Consider the following 23,584-nt stretch of genomic DNA (forward strand, 5'->3'; position numbering starts at 1 on the left):
TCAAGTTATGAGCTTGAAGTATTGGCAATAATTGAGGCTTTGAAAAAATTTCGAAATTATTTGGTGGGAAATAAATTTAAACTTGTAACAGACTGTTCAGCTTTCCAAACGACTGAGTAAAAAGCAATTAACTCCTAAAATTGCTAGGTGGGCATTATTTTTGGAAGACTATGAAATTGTACATCGTCCAGGTAAACAAATGAAACCTGTTGATTCTTTAAATAGATATCCTATTATGCATATTACTTATGACAAATTAACCTCTAAAATTGTTACTAACCAGGTAAATGATGAATACATTAACTCCATTAAACAACTTTTGGAAAATAAATTAATAGATGATTTTGTGGTAAAAAATAATGTTTTATATAAACTTGAGAATGATAATTATTTGTTAGTGTTTCCGCAACAAACGCAAACTGGCATTATCAAATCTACACATGCTAATGGTCATTTTAGTATTGGTAAAACTCTTGATGTACTTAAACAAAAGTATTATTTACCAAGTATGAAAAAATGTGTTGAAAATGTTGTAAGTAACTATGTTGAATATATATTAGTAAATAGGAAGGCTGGAAAAAGAGAAGGGTTTTCAAACCAGATTCCAAAAATAATATTCCTTTAGATACTTACCATATTGCATACCTGCCAACTTATAATCTGTTCCATTATGTTTTTTCCCTGTGGTAGTAAAATTGATTTAAAATTTTAATTGTAGGCAAAAAAAATAACGTTATATTTTAAAAAGCTTCAGCAGACAACCGTGGACGTGATAGTAGCGCATATTTATGTATATGCTCAATTTTTTTAAGAATAGTGGTGATCAAAGTCATTTAAAAAATAAGTTTAAAAAAATATATATATAATTTACTAAAAATAAAATTTTACTCCAAATGCGTAAAAGTTGGCAGGTATGATCGATTTCATTGGTCCCATGCCTTCAACTAATAAAAACTATAAACATCTTTTCACCATAGCAGATACGTTCACCAAGTTTGTTTGGTTCTATCCAACAAAATCTACATCGAGTCTAGAGGCAATTGATAAGTTAAAAGCTCAACAGATAACTTTTGGGAATTACTGACAGAGGTACTGCGTATACTTCATCAGATTTTGAGACTTATTGCCAAGATGAAGGTATCGAACATGTGAAAATAACAACAGGCATTACTCGCGGTAATGGATAAATGAAAATAATGCATAAGATACTCATACCTATACTGGAAAAACTTTCGATAAAAGATCCTGCTAAGTCGTACAAATTTGTTCCAGCAGTACAGCCTACCATTAATTCTACAGTTTCTGGGAGCACTCAGATGACACCTTTAAAACTTTTAACAGGAGTAAAAATTAGAACAAAAGAAGACTTAAAAATTGTGCAAATATTGGAGGAAGAGCACATAGAATCCTTTATCCAAGATAGAGAGAACGTTCAAAAAAAATATCTTGAAGATCCAAGAAGAGAACCACAGACAGTACAATAAAGGAAGGAAGAAAGCCAATGAATATCGAGTAGGAGACTTAGTTGCAATCCAGAGAACTCAGTTTGGATCTGGTCTCAAATTAAGACCAAAGTTCTTCGGTCCCTATCAAATCACAAAAGTGAAGAAGAATAGATACGAAGCTGTTCTGATGGAAAATGAGGACATATTGTTGTCAGGATCGCCTAACTGTGTGGAGTTTCAGCGCTATAGTGTAATATCTCGGCAGATTGCGTAAGCCGCCATCATGTAATACTTGAAGGAATTGCACCATCCTCTTCGTCATTGAAAGGCGCCAGCGAATCCAGACGGAAAAACTCCTGAATTGATAATTAACTCTGAACTTCTTCCATAGAACAATGTAATTTCACATTCGATTTGTCGATACTGCACGATAGCAGGTCTCATCAATCGTGTCACTGTTAAACCTATTCCTTTTCTTTCTATTAAATGTTAAGTTTGATTGTTAAATTATTGTCGTTATTTCCTCTTTAGCTCCACAAACTCTTACATATATATATATATATATATATATATATATATATTGCTCTTTAATGTAAATTTCTTTTGGGGACGGGGGTATTTGTACTGTTGAAGTATCTTGTCAGTAATACTTTTATTTTCCTATTTTGCCAATAGGTGGCAGCATGAGTATGTTTAAAATATCCTGATTAATCAATAAAAATCTTTTTGTATGCATTTGCTGGTTGGGGTCGCATCCTGCTAGTAAGGAAGCTTCTGAGGTTGGAAGTTGGTATCAGTGGGCACTAGTGGTGGCTGGAGAGTAGTTGACAACGTAATAATGCAAGATCGCTAAGTAAACTAGTGAAGTGTTTTAGGTGAATATATATAGAGATTTCATCCCCGGCTGAAAGTGAATTACACCCTTAAAGTATTGACTGATGAGGTGATTTGGTTTGGAAATCTAACGGTCTGAAATGAGAGTTTTGATAAGGGGTAGTTTGAATCACCACGTGGCTGAGTTATATTGAGACGTGCTGGCCAATGGGGAGGTGAATGTGTGCAAGCCTTTCAGGTGATGTGAACTGAAGTTGGTGTGATGGTAACTGTATTAATTTAATCTCACTATGGTGATTATCTGCTATCCATAGTGCTGTGTGGAATGGGGGGACTAGTGAGGTTGCCTTAACAATTGTGTTTTTTCGTTGTAATGTATTTATCTTTCCAGTCCCGTAAGGACTTTCCTTTTTTTTTTATTTAATAAACGCTTTTTCTCTACCTTAAAAAGTATTCATTTATGTAGTATGTGGTTGGGAAAATTTTACTTTGCAGATATACAGGTAAGATATCCCATGCTGTAAACTGGGGTCATAAATAAAAATGTTTTTTTTTTTTTTATTATTTTATTGGGGAAAAAAACGCAATGCACGAGTTAACACTAACTGGTACATTTTATCAAATCTCCGTTTTTTGCGACTAACATATTTTTTATATATAGGAGTTGGACAAAATAATGGCAACACTTCTATGTTAATCCATTTTTTGATCTTTCTCAAAATATACTTAGATAATTATTTTATAAATTTAGAAGTGTTTGGATTATGCAATTTCTCATACTTCTCAATCGTCATCTTTTGAATTTTACACTTCTAGTCTAATTCAAAAACAAAAGTTTTGTGTTATTTCTTATAATAGTAGTTGACAATTTTTCTACCCAAATCCTAAAGAATTTATATTATTTGATATTTTAATTTTTCTGCCCAACTTGCTATTTAGGTTATAAGGACAAAAAAGTTTATTACAGTGTTAAAATAACATACAAAGCTAATTTACAAGATTAATTTTATATCAATTTGTTGAAAATTCACTGTTATTTTAAATTTCTGATTATAGATTTATATTCCTTTAAAAATATGGATGGGATTATTTAATGCATTTTTAATGAAAATGTTACTTAATATTTTTTACAGATATTAAAGAGGAAGATTTGGCTGAAAATTCTAATTTGGATCTAGTTTCAATGTACCTTTCTCATGGAAAAGAGAATCGCCCATTATTAAACAAAAAGAGACCTTTTAATGGTTCAGCTACTGTCTTTCCAAGTTCAGATAATGATCAAGAAACTCAATTTCTTGAAAACTGTTGGCCTTATTACTCTCTTAATAGTTTTGATGAAGAAAAGATTTTGCAAAATTTAGGTATGCTGAGAAATTGGCAATTTACTCCACCTAAACTTCCCCCTCGCAGTCGAACTGAATTATTGAATACGAGTTCTTCACCCAATGGTAATTTAGATTCTACTTTAATTGCACCTGATAGCTTTGATTTAAATTTAGAAGCTGATGTAACTCTGTTAGCAGATGAGTTTCCATCTGACAATCTACAAATAGAAGAACCTCTTGTTGAATTGAAAGAAACCTCATTCTGCCAACCACCATTAGGAAGACTATCTTATGAACCACCTCCAGTTCCTCCAAAAGCATCTGCTAGAGGGCCTCCACCACGTCCTCCTAGTCGCCAATTAGTTCATGGTAGTTTTGGTCTTACATCAGATGATGAAGCATCTGGTAATAACTGATAATTTTATTAAAGGTGATAACTCATTACAGAAGAAAAATTGTTACCTTGATTTAGACAGTGAATTTAATATATGATGCTTTATGAAATATTTTATGCATCACTCACAATTTCTTTGGCGTCATATTAAGTTCTCTGTACCTTAATATTTTTTCAGTCACAAAAAGCAAGTCTCTAAAGATTGTATGTTTGATTGTGGTATTGGAATTCCTGGAATCATACAGTAAAATTTTGTCGTTGCTCCATTTAAAGGCAAGACAAATGTTTTTGTTTAATTTGCCTTATCTTTTATCAAACTAAACCTCTTCTTGCTTTAATTCATATTCATAATATATTATAAAATATTTTCTCTTCTTATTGGTCATTGAATTAAATATAAAACTAAGATGTCTTTCCCGATTCAATTAAAGAATATAATTAAGTTATATCATTTTAAGTTTTTGTTTTAATTTCTCAGACTGATTTTTTATGAACTGGACTAAAAGCTATCTCATGATTTGAGAGCTTAAGAAATATTAATCTATACAGACAAATTGCTTTTAAAAATTTAGACAATTTTTTTTTAATGATGGTAAAATGTTTGAATGATAAGTATGGGTATCTGCTAGTATTTAAAAAACTATCTTAATAGGTTTTATTAGCAACACAAGAATACTATTCATTGAAGGATCAGTAAGACAAAATGATATGTACTGGAAAATGAAAGATGTGGGAATAATGGATCAAATACTACTGTGTATTATAAAAAGCAAACATACTTGTAATATAAACAGGGTTTTTCCGCTTTTGTCTCCGGAATTTCAGCCTTTTTATCAAAAACTCCGATTCTCTATAAGTTTAAGTTTTTTTTAAATAAATATTCCGCTTTTTCTGAAAATTCAGCCGTTGAAATAAAATAATTATATTTATTTCAGATTTTCAAAGATAAACAGAGAATTCAAACTACATAGCTGCCACCTTTCCGCATTTTTGAAGTTATACTTCTTATGCGACTTCCAACTAGGTTGCGTGAAACGTTTAACGCTACATTTTTATTGGCCGGGAAATCACGTGGTAGGACCCGGTTTTCCCTCATTCATTTCCATATTGTTTTGGTTCTCACTAGCATAAAAATAATGAAAGTCATAAAAGTATTGTTTTTCTATAATATTTTTTTAGTTTGATTTGATACACATATAATTTAATAGGATAGTATTTTTTATTTTCATATTTAGTGGATAACAATTGTAAAAAATGAGTGAAAACAATCCCACGGACAATACGACGGATTTAAGGTTATGTCAAGGTACGTCTCTTGTGAATATCAATTGATTGTTAGGTTTTCTCTTTTGAAATTACATTATGACGCATTCACATACATTATTAATACAAATACAAATACATTTTCCATGGCGAGACGATGAGGCAACCACAAGCACTTCCACTGGTTCAAGTGGTCCACGAGGGAAAAATGCACAATATTACTGTGATTACAGAGCACGGAAGCGAGCGGAGCAGGAAAAAGAGTCGTTGAATAGAACAAGTGATCCTTCTACGACTGCTGATTCTTCTACAATTAACGTCGCAGGCTACGAAGTTTAACTTCTTCCTCGCGGAGGGACTCCACGCACTATTTTTTTTTCTTATTTTAGCTATTTTCTCAGCTTTTATGCACAGAAAATAAGATTTTCCGCATTTTTACTTGCCCTCCGGATAGCTCATGTTTTCGTAATTCAGACGTCGCTGCTTCTCTTCTCGAATCTCATTCACGCGATTTTAATGTCAAACATCGATTTTCGTATTAACCTGATTTAAAAGTTGCGCATTGCAATTCATTCGATTTAAGTATTGTACATTGCGATTTTTATTTACGAGGTTTGAAAATCCAATTTCGTGATTTGTATTTACGCGTTTTTAAAATCCTATGTCGTGATTCGTCAACTTAAATTTTTGTTACTCTATGCATTTTTGAAAGTACGAAATATTAAATTCATAATCATGACTTTTTATTTAGTATCGTGGTTTTTAATAATGTTTCACGATGAAGATGCCTTTGTGGAGTTTTTATTTTGTATATTATGAAATTTAATATGTTCATAATGTTGTATATATTTACCATTGGTGACAACAAAAAGATTGATATTTTCATAAATCTGTATACATAACGACATCCTGTAATGTATTTTGAAAACTGTACATAAAATTTTATATTTTGTACATTAACATACAAAATAATATATATTTTGCATTAAAAGTTGTTATTTTTCTCTATTGTATTTATTTGTCAAACTATTTATTCATTATTTTCAATAAATATATTTTTTGAGCCACTTCTTTTCTTTATTAAATTAGTGACACATCACATTTAATATTATTTTATTTCTGATGCAATTAAATAATTTTCATCGTAGTCATATAACTATACATTTTCTTTCCGCATAGTTTAATGTGACATAAGTAGGGCCCTATAAATTATGCGGAAATTTTTTAAAAATTATGCGGCAAGGATGCGGTGTCTTTTAAAAATTATGCATGCAGAAGTTAGTCCAGAAGCTGCGTTTTCTTTCAAACTCTGCCTCTGTTTTGTAAAAATTTGGTCGTAGCAGGATACAGCTCTTTCACAATCTACTGAATTAGGAAGCACTGAGAGCACTTGTCTTGCTCTCTGAGACTACCTCTGAATTCCAGAATCTAAGTCCTGGTTTGAACATTCTTTTACATATTCTTTGTAAGCAGCAAAGTCGAGTTTTATATTTTGACCACTCATTCCTGGAATATTCTTGAATGCATCGTCGTCTTCAATATTGAGGTTGACTGTTCTGGATCGAAAACTCGAGCAGCTTTCATGGAGTTTAATGCAGGTTGACTAAACTTGGGCCCTCGTTTTTTGAATACGTCTAGTTCTGGGAGAGTAGTAAGTATTCAACTTTGCAATTGTTTTGTGAAACACTTCTTGAAGAAATTCGTTGCGTGAATCTTTTCGTGAGTATGATGCCTGAGAATTACATCGAAGTTCAGACCGCAGATCAAAAATCTTATTGTAAGCTTTGTGAATAGATACACCACAAGTTTCGAAAAGAGAAGAGTATCCATTAATATCTGAGCGTGTTCTCAGTGGCGTAGCAAGGGGGGGGGCATAATGCCCCGGGCGCTACTCACAAAGGGGCGCCAAATGGTCAACAAAACAAAATTGTTGGATAATTTTTATTATAATTTATTTCTGGAAAATATATTTTAAATTTAGTGCCGGTGAAATATAATAAATGTTAATTCGTAAATAAAAAGGAACACTAATCAATCTGTAATAATAAACTGCTGTTTGTAGAAAATGCAACACCATGAAGGAATCATCAGAATCAAATGAAATTCGCAGCAAATGTCAATTATAGGATATTATGCAAATTAATAAAGTTTCAGAGCCATCGCGCGTGCGTGGCGCGCGCAGCGCCCTCTGAATTGATGCTGAAAGCGTATAAATAAAGTGCTGTAGCGGGACGTTGAAAATAGTCTATGATTATTTGTTAGTGGCAAACGTTTAGTGAGACCTGAGTATGCCTCCACGACGGAAGAATAAGAAATTCAAGCAACTTACGGAGTTTGAACGAGGGAGGATAATCGGCCTTCGAGAAGGAGGATTTTCCTATCGCGCAATAGCAGCTCGTATGCAGCGGAACAGTTCCACAGTGATGCGAGTTTGGAAGCAGTGGACCGACGAGCACCGAACAACTCGAAAAACAGGCACTGGACGACAGAAGGTGACGTCAGAGCGCGATGATCGACACCTGCTCCGCATGGCGGTGAATGATCGCACAGCTTCCTCCAGGCAGCTGGCAGCACATTGGTCTACTGCTACAGGTGTACAATTGTCGGCTTCGTCAATTCGTCGTCGTCTGCTGCGCCGTGGATTGCGTGCAAGGGTGCCATTATACAGGATTCCCCTCACGGCGGATCATCGACGGCTGCGTCGGCAGTGGGCTCTTGAGCACAGAGACTGGCGAGCTGATTGGCACCAAGTTGTCTTTTCAGATGAATCACGCTTCAATTTGTGGACCCATGATGGCCGTGTTCGTGTTAGACGTTATGCCGGTCAACGCTGCCTTCCTGAGTGTATTATTGAACGACATAGTGGTCGAACACCCGGAGTTATGGTCTGGGGTGCGATTTCGTATCATGGACGATCCAATTTGATACGAATTGAGGGTAATCTCAATAGCAACAGATACGTCCGTGAAGTGCTACAGCCCGAAGTCGTTCCTTTCCTTCAAGGCATCCCTGGAGCTATCTTTCAGCAGGATAATGCACGCCCACATGTTGCGCGGACTGTTAGAGACTTCTGTTCAGCACAACGCATGCAACTTCTTCCTTGGCCTGCTTATTCGCCGGATATGTCGCCTATTGAGCACGTGTGGGATATGGTTGGTCGGCGTCTCACTCGTGATCCGCGTCCTGCAGTTTCCAAAGACGAACTTTGGTTGCGCATACAAGCGATATGGAATTCTCTTCCTCAAGCAGATATTCAACATCTGTTTGACTCCATGCCACGTCGTATAGCAGCACTTATTGCAGCGCGTGGTGGCTGCACCAAATACTGATTTCGGACGCTTAATTTGTTTCTTTTGTTTTGAAAATTTCATCATTTATTTGTATCAGTACAAGTCGTTTCTGCATTAAATTTCATTTGATTCTGATGATTCTTTCATGGTGTTGCATTTTCTACAAACAGCAGTTTATATTCATAATAGAAATGACACGTCTCTTCTAATGGCAGAGCTGACTCGACCTGTGTCTGTCAGCACTTCCTTATGGCATCTACGCTGTGTGGTTACATATATTATCTCCAAATATTTGCAGGGTGCTCCAATTCTGTTGCGAAATATACTAACTTTTAGTTTCATAACTTCAGCTCATTTCTGATATGAAATCTTAAGGAGGAATGATCGTGTGCAGCTCAGATTACAAGATCCTAGAATGAATTTTGGAGAAGCGTTCCATCATCTTGAATCATTAGCGACTGAACTAGCCGAAATTCGAGACAAGCTCTGTGAAGAGGCAATAGAAAAAGCGAAGTCTCTTTGTGAAAAATGGGATATTGATGTAAGTGTGAGAATACGTGTAAGAAGACGCCGCAAAATGCCCGGAGAATTGGCTAGGGATGTCAGTCTTTCCGGAGAAAGTGAAATTTCTCGCGTTATGAAAAGCGTTCTTGATCATCTCCAACAAGAAATATATACAGGATTTACACGATTAAGTGACCTTAATTTCAAATTTGGATTTCTACTAGACGTTGAAAATTTATTAAACAAGGATAATGTTGATAACGACCTTGAAATTTTTTTTTAAAAATTTGGGTGAATTTTATAATACAGATTTCAATGGAATAGAAACTCTTTGTCGAAGTATGTGACTGCAAAATGTTACTCCGCAGTAGAAAAGAAATTGAACTTAAAACTCCATTAGAATCTCTTACTTTTATAATCCCGTATGGAGAAGATGTTTTTCCAAACCTGAGAGTGGCACTTCAAATACTCCTGCCTATCTCAGTATCAATTGCTAGCTGCGAATGGCCATTCAGCAAATTAAAATTAATTTTGACATATCTACGATCAACGATGGGACAAGATCGCCTAAGTGACTTAGCATTTTTAAGTGTGGAAAGAGAAAAATTTGAAATGATCAACTTTGATGATATTATTGATAAATTTGCTTCATCAAAAGCGGAAAATTTATACATAGCAATTAGTTTTATTAATGTATTATAATCATATTATTAAATACTAGCCGCCTAAGGCGGCCAGCTGTCCGCCACGCTGAAGGTTTTCACAAATAAAGTTTTTTAAAACATAGCAGGAAATCTGAAGATTAGTGGACAATTAAAGTGTTCCTGTCCTGCAATTTTGTCTTCATATCCAGTTCTGCTGCAGATGTGTTATAGCTCTTGAGGATGTTTGAAATTATATAGCTACAACGCTTAAGAAAAAAAAAACTAAAATGCCAAATACATGAAAAGAACACGAAAACGAATAAATTTTTTATGGTATCAATTTTTATTTCTATATAATTTTTTATGGTATCAAATTCTATTTCTATATCTGTTACGTCAAGCACTCAGGTATTATAATTTGATCTAGTTGTGCTTGTATAATTTTGATCTAGTTGCGCTTTCTACGTCATTTTGTTAACATCGTTTGGTTTGTTATTTAACATAGTTTGGTTTGTTATTTCTAAGTTAACTTTCAAAACATTGGCTGGCATCAGCATTTTTATTCTTTAAGTTGTTTATTTTTTCTTTTAGATTCGTTCCTTTTTAGCGAAATGTTTTTCAACCTAATCGAATTCTTTGCCGACTGTTCTCTGTATATATAAAGAAAATAAAGTAAATATTTTTAAAGTGTTGTGAAAAGAATTTTTAGTTGTACAAAGTACTACAATATCGCTACAAAAATTATCGTCTTCGCTTAAGAAAAAAAATAGAGCGTGGAAAGAAGAAGAAAAACTTATTATAACAATTATGAACAGCGACAAATATATCAAAGCGAAGCGTTCTATTTACGTATCGAATATGTTGCCACATTTTTAATACAAAAGTTAAACTTTTCTCCACTTTAATAAATGTAAACTAATGCGAACTTTACAATTAAATTATTAATTCCTTCGTATATTATTGGTTTAAGTTGTCGAAAATTAATATTTCAATTGTAAGGTTCGCATTAGCATACATTTATAAGAGTGGGGAAAAGTATATGCATTTTTTAATAGTTTTTTGAATATGGCTCTTTGAAGACGAAAAAGCAGACGAAAAGCATAGACTTACAAAATGACTGATAACTAAATAACTAATCCAAATTTTTGAAAAAGAAAAAAAATACTTCTTCATTATGTCAAAACACAATTATGTGCCGAGTTTCGTGCCTGGGCGAGGCTTCTGGGGCGATATATTGTGATTACAGACACACACACACACAGCCGCTTTTATTATTATGTATAGATATGTATCTCCTTAGAGATAATAAATATTTACTTTTTATTGTTTTAAAACTGCGTGTTTTTAAAATATTTCTTTATAAATATGTGAAATAAGTAATGGGTATCTTTTGAACTAATTCTAGATGATCATATACATTTCAAAATCTAGTCTTCTTTTCTCAACTACATTTTTTGTCTCAAATTTAATGCCTAGCTTGAGCCTATGACTTTATTTATTTTACTTAATTTATTTATTACTTTGCGAGTATATTTTACTTCTAATATTAGATGGTTTTCGAGTGAGGGGGGGGCGCTAAAAAGGTATTGTGCCCCGGGCGCGAGTTAAGCTCGCTACGGCAGTGCGTATTCTGCAATGAACTGAAAGTCTTTGCAAACGTACTTGCAAACTTTGCACTGATTGAGACAAGCAGTGTCAGGAGTAAGGTTTATTTCACTGCTAAAAAATTCTATGTAAACATTACAATATTCAGCATGATATTGCACTGATTTAAACCAGGAATTCCACCGTGTCTTTATTGGTGCTGGACAAAGTTAAGCATTCTTATTGTCATCTGTTAAAAACTTTAAATAGCGGCGCTTTCTTGCAGGACAATGCTTGAACAATTTCTTAAAGTTTCCTAGGAATTTGTCCACCTCTGTCAGATTCTTGGAAAGATTTGACCACCTGACTAAAAAGATTCTTGGAATTGAAAAAGAAGATATATTTCAATTGAAAAAAAAACCCTTAAGGAGAAATTTATCTGGTAAACGAATACATTTTACTGAAAAATGAAAATTCTACAGATATGCTGCGATTACTCGGAAAATTGTAAATTATGCGGATAATTGTGAATTATGCGGGTTTCCGCATCTTCGCATAATTTATAAGGCCCTAGACATAAGTTGTTAAACTTAATTGGTGTTTTTTCTGATTCAGGATACGTGTAATATCTCCGAAAGTGATCTTATGATAGGGAGTAAAAGCGAACATTTTTCATATCAACTCTAAATCTCCTGCCAAAAGTTTATTTAAATATAATTAGTTAAGGTACAAAATTTGACATATGAAAACCAAGGAGGGAGAACGGTTTATGCCCACAAAAATGATCAACTGTATTGCCATCTGTTGCATTTTGAGGATTAATAAGTTTTGAAAAATTAATAGAGTTAAAAAGTGATTTCCGTCGAAAGTTATTTCACAGTGAAGATGGGCGAGATACTGTGGATAAACCCTCTCTTTCCATTAGCAAAATAGTTTGTTTTTTTTTTCTTTCTGAATGAGCTTTCATAGATGTATAATCCATTCTTCACCCTAGTTTCTTATGAGTTGACTGAGTTAGCATAGTAACCTTTTGTATAAAATAAACTAAAAATGTTTCCAAAGAAGATACTAACGCTTTTGAGCACCTACCTTCTTCGTGGACTGCGACTGGACATATTCCATTCATAAAGCTTTCGGTTTAGTTTGCGGGTAAGGGAATCTCCAGTTATGACGTTTTTTCACTATGGGTGGTTGACCGTCTCTAAGCAAAGTTGGCTCTAGGGGATAAAATTCGTCGCATTTACAGGTTAATACTTACAATTGATTTTTACGCCTAAGCTTGAAGAAGTGCACTATCTATTGATTCTGTACTTGTAGTGTTTATCGTATAGTGCGTTCTTTCAATTTTACTTTAAACGAAACAGTTGAATTCGGAAGACAATAACAAATATGCTATGAGGCAGGGCTCTAAGCTATTGAAAATGATGAGGGGCTTATAGGTTAAATTCCATTTTCTATGCACCTAAAGTAAACTGTCATTGTTGAGCATTATTACTAAGATTAAATTAATAAAATTTGATTTATTAAATATATTGATTGTGATGAAACTATAATGTAGAACCTTTCTTTTATTGCACATATTTTTTGTAGGAGGAAATACATTTTCAGCTCATTTATTTCACATGTGTGAGAACACTGAATAATCACATACATAAGCATGTAAAAAGAATAACTTTTTTTTCATACTATGTTAAGAAATAAAAAACATTTAATAATCTTTTACGCTCATACACACACAAATACATACATTCATAAAAACAATTTAAAATTATTTCAATTAAATATTTATATCGCCTTAATGTAAAAATTCAAAAGGAGTACAGAAAGAAGTAATTGAAAGAAAATTTAAAAGAATTTTAAATAAAGTAAAACTGAAAATAAAGTTCTTATGTTGTAACTGTTGGAAAAATATCTCAAAATAAGCAGGATACAAACATAGAACAATAAGAAATTTGAAGGAGCTATTAAGAGTTTACCTTTTAAGTAAAACAAAATAATCCCATATAATACATATATATATGTAACGCTCGAATCAAAATTATTCTAAGCACCATCTCTGTTTAAAATATTTTTCTTCTTACTTTTTTCAAAGCAAATTCATTAACGATATCATCAAATGATAAACGCCCGAGTTAATCAGTTTCAATGCGCATCAAACTAAGGTTTGCTGACTTGTTTTGGGACATAGTTACTCCAAATTCGTTTTTTATTCTTTTTAGCTGAGAAAATGATCTTTCATCATGACAATTTGTAATCGTCATGCAAAGGAACAGTCTAAAAATTGCTTCCACATTAGGGAAGGCAGATCGGATATGATCCTGAAAAATTATTTTATAGAGCTTTTGATGTGTCAGATTGTTCTTCTTGACTTTTTCCTGTTCCTGACTTAGTCTGTTTTACATAACAATGAAAATGTTTCAGTTCTGAAGTTAAATTACTGTTCACATATTCAGGATAGAGTTCACTTAAATACGAAACTCCTTTGCGAATTTGTTCTTCAGAAACATCTAAGTTTCTTAGGAAAGAAAAGGATTTTGCAACATCGATATATACAGCCGCTCTTCGTGAAAGATTCGAACAAAATGCATCAATCACCGGCCTTGATCCTCTTTAAGTCCAAGATTCTCGCTTTCATTATTTTCAGTTTCTTCTCTTTCTGATAGACCTTCCTTTCTTGTTGTCAATATCGGGCAATTTAATTTTTGCTAACTCTTCAAAGTCATCAAAACGTTTTCGACAATCATTCACGAAGTTTGACAGTGAGTCATACAAATTACTGCTGTTATCTAAAGTAATTTTTGGATCTTGAAAAGATTGACTTACTTTATGGACTTCTACCAATAAATAATCCCACAACCGTAACATAATCAAAAATTCAATTACGAAGCCCTATTAACTATTTTTCATTATATTTTTAGTTAAGAGATATTCAAATTGATATATTAAAGTTTAACAATAAAGATAAGGTATGATTGCGCGATAGTTTTATCATATATAAACTTCAGAGCATGATGACCACATTTTATGTATTTATCTAAATTATTTAAAATCCTTCCTTATCCAAATGCTTTTTTTTTTTTTTTAATATTAATTCCAGAAATGTTTAATTTTGCCAATAATGTTTAATTTCTTTCCCCATTTAAATAGAGCTTTTACAGAATTTGTAGAGAAAAATTTTTGATTTCCACACCTGCGCTGCTTCAAACTACTATTTTAAACACAAAAAACTTGCTAAATTATTATTAGTTCTTTTGTTTACTTTCAAATTAAGTGAAAAAAGGCTATAATTTATCATTTATAGACACAGCGGCCGCTGTATCTTATTAAAAATATAGCGGTGGTACAGAATATTAACAAATCGAATAACCAAGTTGAAAATTGAATGGTATTTTTATTTTTTATAATTAACAATAGATTAAATAATTATTTTTTATAACTTATCCACAATAGCCCCCTCACGTGTCTGCAGTAGTGATTAATTTTTTTTAAACGAAACGATTATTAAAAAAGTATACTTCCAAATTATTAAAATCATAATGTTCGATTTTTTCATTCAAAATGAAGATAAATGTTCGAATTTTGATTAAAAGAATACTACAGGAGATGCACAAAATAATCGAAAGACTTCGATACTAACACATTTTTTGATATTTCTCAGAAAATACTTAGAGAATCAAATAATAAATTTAGATCCTGCGATTTCTTGTACATATCAATGAAATTTAAAGCCGAGAATGAATAACAAACGGAAAAAATGTTTCTGTACACCCTATTACTACAAAAAAATGTAGTAATAAATTTGTAATTTATTATTTTGGCTACTATATACAATAATTGAACTAAACTTCGTAAACGTAGCTTAAATATTTTTGAAAATATGAACATTTTTATAAAAAATAAGAAAAAAAAGGAATTTTTTTGTCTTGCGTTTTTTTTTTAGTAACTTTAAAAAAATTCAATAAAATAAAAAAAAACGTTTGAATACATTTTAAATTGATTAAAAAATTATTGACATAAAATTTTTAAAAAAATTGTTAAAAACTGCTCCAAATACGTGTAATTAATGTTTTTTTTTTAATACTGCGCATATACGCAAAAAAAAAAAATAACTAAATAAAATAAATAAATAATTTTAAATATTTTCTTAATTTTGTTGTGAATCTTATTTGACAACTACTTAAGTCCGATTAGAATATTTTAAGCAATTTTCTACGGAGTTTTTTTTTTTCTTTTTATAAGAAACATCAAAATAATAAAGGATTTTCCACAAATTTCATTTTGTACAATTAAACAAGATTTATAAATGACACCTGTTGGAGATAATGCCGATTAAAGTATCTTTTCTTTCGCATGTTTTATTTCCTAATTCCATCACACTTTGTTGTCCAGACCATCATTAGCAGGGTATTATCATTTGTTAATAAATCTTGTTCAATAGTAGGGGAGAGTGGTGTCAATTGTAACATTTTTTACTTAACTATTTTTAACTAACAAAAAATCCAGTATATTATTAGTATTAATTGACAGACGAGTAAAGTAGACTATCCTCTACTAGAAAAAAAATTAAATACCTGATTTTAAATATTATTATATTAGTTATTAACAATTTTTGATAGTCGTGCACTTGTTACAATTGTCCCCACTTACGGGGTCAATTGTAACAGCTCATAAATTCAACTAAAACATAGTTAATTATACATATTATCATAGTTGTGATATATTTTTTTATTGATCAAAATAGTAGTGATATTTTAGGAGTAAAAATAATAATGAGCATTGACCTAAAGGGTTAAACTTTTAACTTTAAGGGGTTAAAAATTTTAATTTATGCTGTGAAAGGTGACAAATAAAATAATGCACATGCAATATAATATAAATGCTATAGGAAACTATTGGTGGTTCTTAAAGAGTTAAGTAATGGTTTGTAAACATATGATTATTTATTTTCAGCTGTTACAATCGTCCCTTTACTTATTGTTACAATTGTCCCCAAGACGCCATTTCAGCTTCATTTGTTAAAAACAATGCTAGTTAATTAGCAAAACTAATCTTTTTTTTTATTAAAATGTTAATTAAGGTGTCCACTTGCATATTCGGTTACTAATTTTTATTTGTTTAAACAAAATTACTTTGTTACAATAAAATACTCTAATACCAAAAAAAGTACTTGCGTGACGTGAAAATATCTTTTGTGATGTAACTCTTTCAAAAGTACATAAAAATGGTTGCCATCAGGGGTGTACATGTAGATTTGTTAAATACACCTTGTGCACCACCTAGGAACCAAATCTAGAACCCGACACTCGAAATTTTTGCTCTGTTACAATCGTACCCTGTTACAATTGACCCCACTCTCCCCTACAAAATGAAATTTGTGGAAAATCCCTCATAATTTTGAGGTTTCTATTAAAAGAGTAAGAAAACTATTTAGAAAATTGCTTGAAACTTTTTTCATTTTTAAGATATTCAAATCTGAGTTAACTTATTAGTTGTCAAATGCGATTCACTGTAAAATTAAGGTAATTTTTTTAAAATTTTTTTACCCACATGCGCTGTATAAAGCAACTACTTCAATTACTCTTATCTGGCGCAGTTTTTATTATTATTTTTTTAATTTTAAAGCAATAATTTCGCTATCAGTTTAAAATTGATTCAAAACGCTTTGTTTAATTTTTTTAAATATTTAAGATATAGCAAAAAAGATAAAAAATTCTTTTTTTATAAAAATGTTCATACCTCTCTATAAATATTTAACCAAGGTGTACGATGTTTAGCGCAATTATTGCATATAATATCCAAAATAATATTTATGAGTTACAAATTTATTGCCCCATTTTTTGTTACAGTTGTTGAAAAATATTTTTTTCCGTTTGTAGTTCATTGTCGGTACCTCAAATTTCTAAAAACGTTAAACTTTATAGATATGTAGGAGAAATCGAACCATCTAATAACTTTTAAATTTATGAACTGATTCTCTAAGTATTTATTTTTTAAATATTAAAAAATGTGTTAGTATCGAAGTGTCTCAATTATTTTGTCAAACTCCTGTATATATGATTAGACACATACATATATATAAATTTAAAAAAAAAAATTTTATTAATGTATGTTATTCCAATTTTTTTTTCATTTTTATTTAATAAAATCTCCTCTTCTAGAGATTACGTTATTACACTATTCTTTTCACATCTTTCTTATCTAGGAGTTTGCTCCGACAACACACCCCTGTACGTCATTACAAACAAACTACTTAACTAATTTGTTTACACCTAAACGAATAATTTTTACATAATTCTTACGAAATTTTTTAATTGCCTTCTTGCGAAGTATGTAGCTAGATTTGAGGAAATAAAATACTTGGGAAATATTTATAATTAAATGACATAATCAGGAAGCTATAATGGGTAAATGTGATATATAACTTTTTCCCTGTCTTAAAGCATTTTAAAACATGTGGTGAATTTATTATACTAAACATTTTATAACAAATTAAATCTAAGACACAAATTTATTCAATTTTAATTACGTATAATGCATTAATGAAAAACAAACTTTTTATTTTAGTGAATCCTTTTGTTTTAAAATATATTTGTGAATAACAAAATAAAGCGATTGAAATAAGGGAAAAAGAAAGAACTATAGAAATGAAGATTGGTACTACGCCAGGTAAGCGAAGAATCACCAACAGAAACTAGCATCCACACAGAAATCGGAACTCTTCTGCTGCATTTTTCAATCCGGATTCAAAAAAATAAAAATAATTGGTTTTGTTGGTGATGATCTCGTAAGGCGATAAAGAATCATGCATAGTACACACGCCTTCGATATTCGACGGGTATGAAATTCTCCTCGAAGGAAAAGTGGATTAATACCCCAAGGAACCTTCTAACTTCTTCCGCGCGGAGGGACTCCACGCACTATTTTTTTTATTTGTTTATTTTCTTTTTTAAGAAATGAAAATAATTGGCACTGTCACTGGTGGTATATGTATATTCGATGACAAACAATCATACCCTTTTTAAAGTCCTTAATTTTTGCTTCGTTAGAAGAGTGGGAACCCTGTATATACTTTTGTTTCTAAAGAATTCATTATTCAATCAAAGATACAGCATTACAGCTTAAATATTCATTACAAAACAGTGCGTCTAACCCTTTGGCAGAATTTTTTTCAGGCTTTCTGCGACAAAACTCTCTAGCACTCATATCCTTCTGCAAAATAGTTTCAATAATAACAAAGATGTACGTTGTCGATTTAAATTAACAAAAAAAAAAAAAAAAAAAAAAAAAAAAATATGTAATTATTTTTATTATAATATTACGGGGGATACTATCGCATTTTGTTGGAGAAAACCGCACTAATTCTTTCCGATATCGCATTTTGAAACTCATCACATTAAAAAAAAAATAATTATGAATCATGAAACCCTAGCTGTAATTACCGAAAAACAACTTGACGACGAAGTCCCTCGAATTGGACTCTTCAAAAGGGATTACTCAAGTTCGTGTTTCTTTTCAAGATTTGATTGTTGAAATAAATAAAATCGGATTTTAAAAACTATATGGAAGTCAAAAGCAATAATTGCCGAAAAAATGATAGAAGCGTTGCCTTAAAAAGTAAGTACTCGAATGCATGATTCGAATTTCCCATATCGTCTGATTAAAAACCACGTAAAAATTAATAACTGCCGAAAATATAATCGAACCATCTATGGATTTATGATACTATAGGCGTAAATTGACTGTGATTATTTAAATGCCCAATTCAAATTTTACGCGTAAATTTCTGAAGAAATTAAAACTAAATTTTTTTTCTTCCTCAAAATAAAAAATTTTCTGCAAGAACTCTGTAACGTTCTGCGATGTCTAATGCAGCATTTTTTGAATCTTGTGCTGATTCTATAAGCCCTTCATTCAGTTCTGTTCTCAAAGTTTCACTATACACTCATTAATAACTTGTGTCTTGTTAAATTGCCTTTCAGTTTTTATTTTTAAATGTTATTAATATTACTCAATGTTTTGCGTCCAGCTACAGTTTTGAGGGTAAGAGGCAAGAGCTTGCCGAAAAATTTGGAAAGGTCCTGGTTACAGCCACTGATTGGGAGAGACGAAAACCAAATATAAACGACATCACCAATTCTTTGAACTTGAGGACACAAGAATGTGTCGATGTTTTAAAAATTCTAATAAAATATTCATAGCTACTTTTTGTTTTATTCCTCTGCATTCACACCTTCTTTATTATAAAGCAAGTACATATGAGAAGGGCAAATTTTATTAAAACCCATAATATTTTATTATTTTTTAAGTTTTTAGTGCTGTTGTGCAATATTTTAAATTAATTCAATTTTCAGTGACTGCATCCTGTCTAAAGATCAAATATGTATTGCAAATGCAAAAAAGTAAGAAAACTAATTTACATACGTGTAAAATGTGCAAAGCAATTAAGTCTTTGGTTCCGATTTATAAATCAGTTGAGCTGAAAAAAATTTTCATGCCCTTCATTAATATTCACTTCTTACTTTCCATCTATGATTTTCAAAAAGGGCAGGTATGACCATCTGCTATACCCATTTTATGCTTGATCACTAGGCAAATAAATTTAAATTCATAAAGCTTGCAGATTTGTTTAATGTAGGTTCCAACTTTTAAAAGTAAGCCTTTTGTATTAATTTGAATTGTAAAAGCATATGTTTCTGTCACAATTAGTTAATACTTGAATTGGTTAGTTAATACTACGGCGTTATTGAGATATCGATCTATATCAATTTTACAATGTCGTACAATATAGAAAAAATCTGACGTTTTTACATAGATCGATATTTCGTAACAACATTGATCAACGTCGTAAGCGAAGTTTTTTCCAGATCGATCGATCGATATTGAGTGCTACTTGGGGGCGGCGGGCCAATACCTCCTAGAAGAAGGAAGGCCTCAGCACGGATCAATTTAGTAGTCCGATGTGACGAAGTTAACTGCGCAGTAGATGAAAAATAAGAAAGATGTCATTACGTTCGGGGTACTAAGCTGCGCAGTGGTTGAAAATACAAAATATGTCATTACGTTTGGACAACTAAAGGATATTTATGGTAACCCGTGCTGATGCCTGCTCTTTTCTAGCAGGTGTTTGTTGGCCGGGCCTCCTGAAAATTTAGCTGAATTCCACCTTTTTGTCAGCAAGGAATGAATGAATTTTTCGCAGCTATATGACCAAATTAATAATCAGAAAACTGCATTCGGCATGACGGACACAGAACTGTCAGAAAATCAATAGAATGGACAGAACGATATTTCGTCTGACCATTGGAGGGAGGGGGATATTTATGGCTATTTTAGGTTCTAGTCAATTTTTTTGCAGCAGAGGGGCCCTATTTGGCTAAGTCGAGCCCTGGATATTCTTTTATTTTAGATTAAATTTTCAATGAAAAACTGAAAATAGCTTTTAAGATTTTCATTCCAAATTCCTAGTAAAAAATAAATCCGCAGAACTGTTTTTAAATGTAGTAAATAAACTTTTTTTTTGAAAATTAAGCAACAATTGCAACCCAATATTTCGCTAGACTTAGGAAATTATAGGATTTAGGAGACTTAGAGCTTCCATATTTCTGGGCCCTGTTTAAAATATGATTTTTCTACTACGTCATTGATCTATTAATATTCATATTATTTTATCTATTGACAGACAAAACAAAGAACTTCAAATCAAGATGAGTAATACTTAAAAGTATCAAGGACAATTGAGACTGATTGAACACATGCATTTAAGGAAAAGCAACAATGCAATTTGATACTCAGATTTGTTTGAATTTTCTCCTTCAGTTACTAATAACAAAGCAATTTTTTTTTTTTATAAAATCATTTTAAGTTTAGTTTAATTTTACCTACATAAATCGGCACTGGAGAATTATGCGTCAATTCTGCGACTTTTTGCATACTCCACGCTTTATAGAGCGTAAGTGAAATCATTGAAAGCTGTAAATAATATTTAGCTTCTAAACTAGAATGTTATTAAAATAATAGCTAAATATTACAGAATAAAAGAAAAAATAAAGTTTCTTTAACATTGCATTAAGCTATCTTGACCAACTGAGGAAGCTAAGGGAATAAAATGATAAAATACATTAACTAAATTGTTCAAAAAAGAGGTTTTTGGTAAAAAAAGAAAACAAACATAAATTTTTATTCAGATACTAAGATTTTTTTCTGAGCATTGTGTAACTAGAAATTCCAGTAAGTTGTTAAGTACCTCTGTGGAAACAAAGCTAAGGAATAGTCTGTAATTTAATAAAAACATCATCTTTAGAAACAGTGTATCATTATATTGCCTTAAGTCCTTCAATAAGTAAACAATGTAGCAATAAAAAGGGGAGGAAGAAAGAGACACTAATGAACAACTGAGTGAGTTTATTTTTTTAAGTATATTTTATGTGATTCAACTATTATGGAAAACATTTTGTTCTGATGACTGTACACAGTAAAAATAGAAAAAAAAAATGATAAAATGAAACAAAAAAGCATAAAAGATACGACCAACAAACTACATCTTTACACAAATTCAAATGAAAAATATTCAGATGAGCAACATTTTGTACTACTATAAATATCAAATTGATGATACCTGCCAAACCTAACACAAAGAATATGAAATGGCTTCGTCTTGTGCGTTTATTACAGATTGAATGCAGGAAGTAAGGAAAAAATATTGTTCATATAACAATATACCACTCAGCAATGAAATCAAAACATTGAGTAGGAAATTGAGTTCATTAACAACAATGCATGTTTTTAGAACATATTAATCATTTATTTTAATACATGTTTAAAACCTCCACAATAATTGTGATTCTCAGAACAGTTACAATACACAAAGGAATATCTATCATACCTGCAAGCCCCTGAAGTAAAATAAAATCAAACCATAAATATGCTAGTTTATGATGAAATGATACATTTGTGAAGAACATATAAGAGAAATATTTGTTTGATTTAAACATAAAATATTTCATTATTAATTTCGTTTAGGAACTTTATCATTTAAAATCCAAGAGAAGATTTGTGTTCTTTCTTAGAGAATTGTTATTTAAGGGTGTTTTAGGAATGATTAAAATGATGATAAATGGAGACAGCAGATATGATAATTTGACGAGCCAACTATTAACATTAAACATCTCTATAAACTTTTTTTAAAAAATACAAAGTAATATTCAATCGTAAGTCATCAGAATTCTGATAAGTAGATCAAACGCATTGAACAGCCCATAGCATGTTATATAATTACAAAAGAATAAATGTTTGCACTTTGCAAAATATGTTGTAAAAACTTTTATTAATATCACCCTCTCGGATTATCATACTTTTTCACTTTTTTTGAAAAACTCAAATATTTACACCATGCATGTTTTTGGCGACTATCCCCCTAATAAGTTGAAATATCTGTGCGCCTTTCCAATATTTCAGACAAATAAAGAAATATTTAAATAATTATGAAATATTTGCGAGTTAATTAGTAAAATTTTAATTTTCGAGCAACTAGTTCAGAAATTTTAAGAAAGAAGAATTATTGTAACTTTACATTCTTCCCCATTTTATGACACTCATGACTAAGACTTCGTAATTTTTTCAGAATTTTAGAAAAAAAACAACTTTTTCATAGAAACAAATGACGATTAGCATTTTATATGATTTATTACAAATTACGTTGTAAGAATTGTCCTCATACCATGGCATCAAAACAATCATAACAGACGTTTTTAAGGGTAGCAATTAACATTGAAAACCACTGTCTATTCTTTTTCATTGGGGAAGGGAGAATCTGAAATTGATTCTTAAATAATTAATAAGAATCTGCAACTAGTTCAAGAGAACAAACTGTTGAGACTAAAGGGATAACAGTACATCAAAGATTGAAATCATCTGTGTAAATAATGCATTTTTGTTCTTTAATTTTTAAAAGGACAGTAAGTTTTGACAATCAGCAAAAAACTTATGTTAATTTTTTCTTCGAAAGAGTAAATAATTTTTCTTTTAAAGTAGCCTATGAAAAAATTAACAAAAATGTAAAACTGTTTAACATTATTTTTATCTTCTAAATTGTTTAAATTAATTTATACATTTCAATTTTTGCCACTTTAGATTAACCTTCATTATAAGAATGTCATGCATTGAAATGTAGCAGGCTTTTTTTTTATATACAGTAGGGAACCGATTATCCGGAACGATCGCTATTCCGGATAACTGATTTTTCCAGTTTTCTGAATCGTTACAAAAAGCTGTTTTTTTTATTGTTAAACCCAACTTAAAAAAA

At 31.2% G+C, this 23,584-nt stretch overlaps 1 protein-coding gene across 1 annotated transcript in view; it reads left to right on the forward strand.

Moving 5' to 3' along the window:
* The window catches only part of LOC107454399 (regulator of G protein signaling loco), a 72,011-nt gene extending 65,683 nt beyond the window's left edge, over window positions 1-6,328 (forward strand). The window contains exon 14 of the mRNA XM_087165715.1: window positions 3,413-6,328. Within this exon, the coding sequence (XP_087021841.1) occupies window positions 3,413-4,020 (608 nt within the window). The 3' untranslated portion in view covers window positions 4,021-6,328. The remainder of the gene's footprint in view (window positions 1-3,412) is intronic.
* The last annotated feature ends 17,256 nt before the right edge of the window (window positions 6,329-23,584 follow it).

This window comes from Parasteatoda tepidariorum, chromosome 6 (assembly GCF_982258835.1).
Source record: "Parasteatoda tepidariorum strain Cologne lab strain chromosome 6, Ptep-v5.0, whole genome shotgun sequence".
NCBI classification, from domain to species: Eukaryota; Metazoa; Arthropoda; class Arachnida; order Araneae; family Theridiidae; genus Parasteatoda; species Parasteatoda tepidariorum.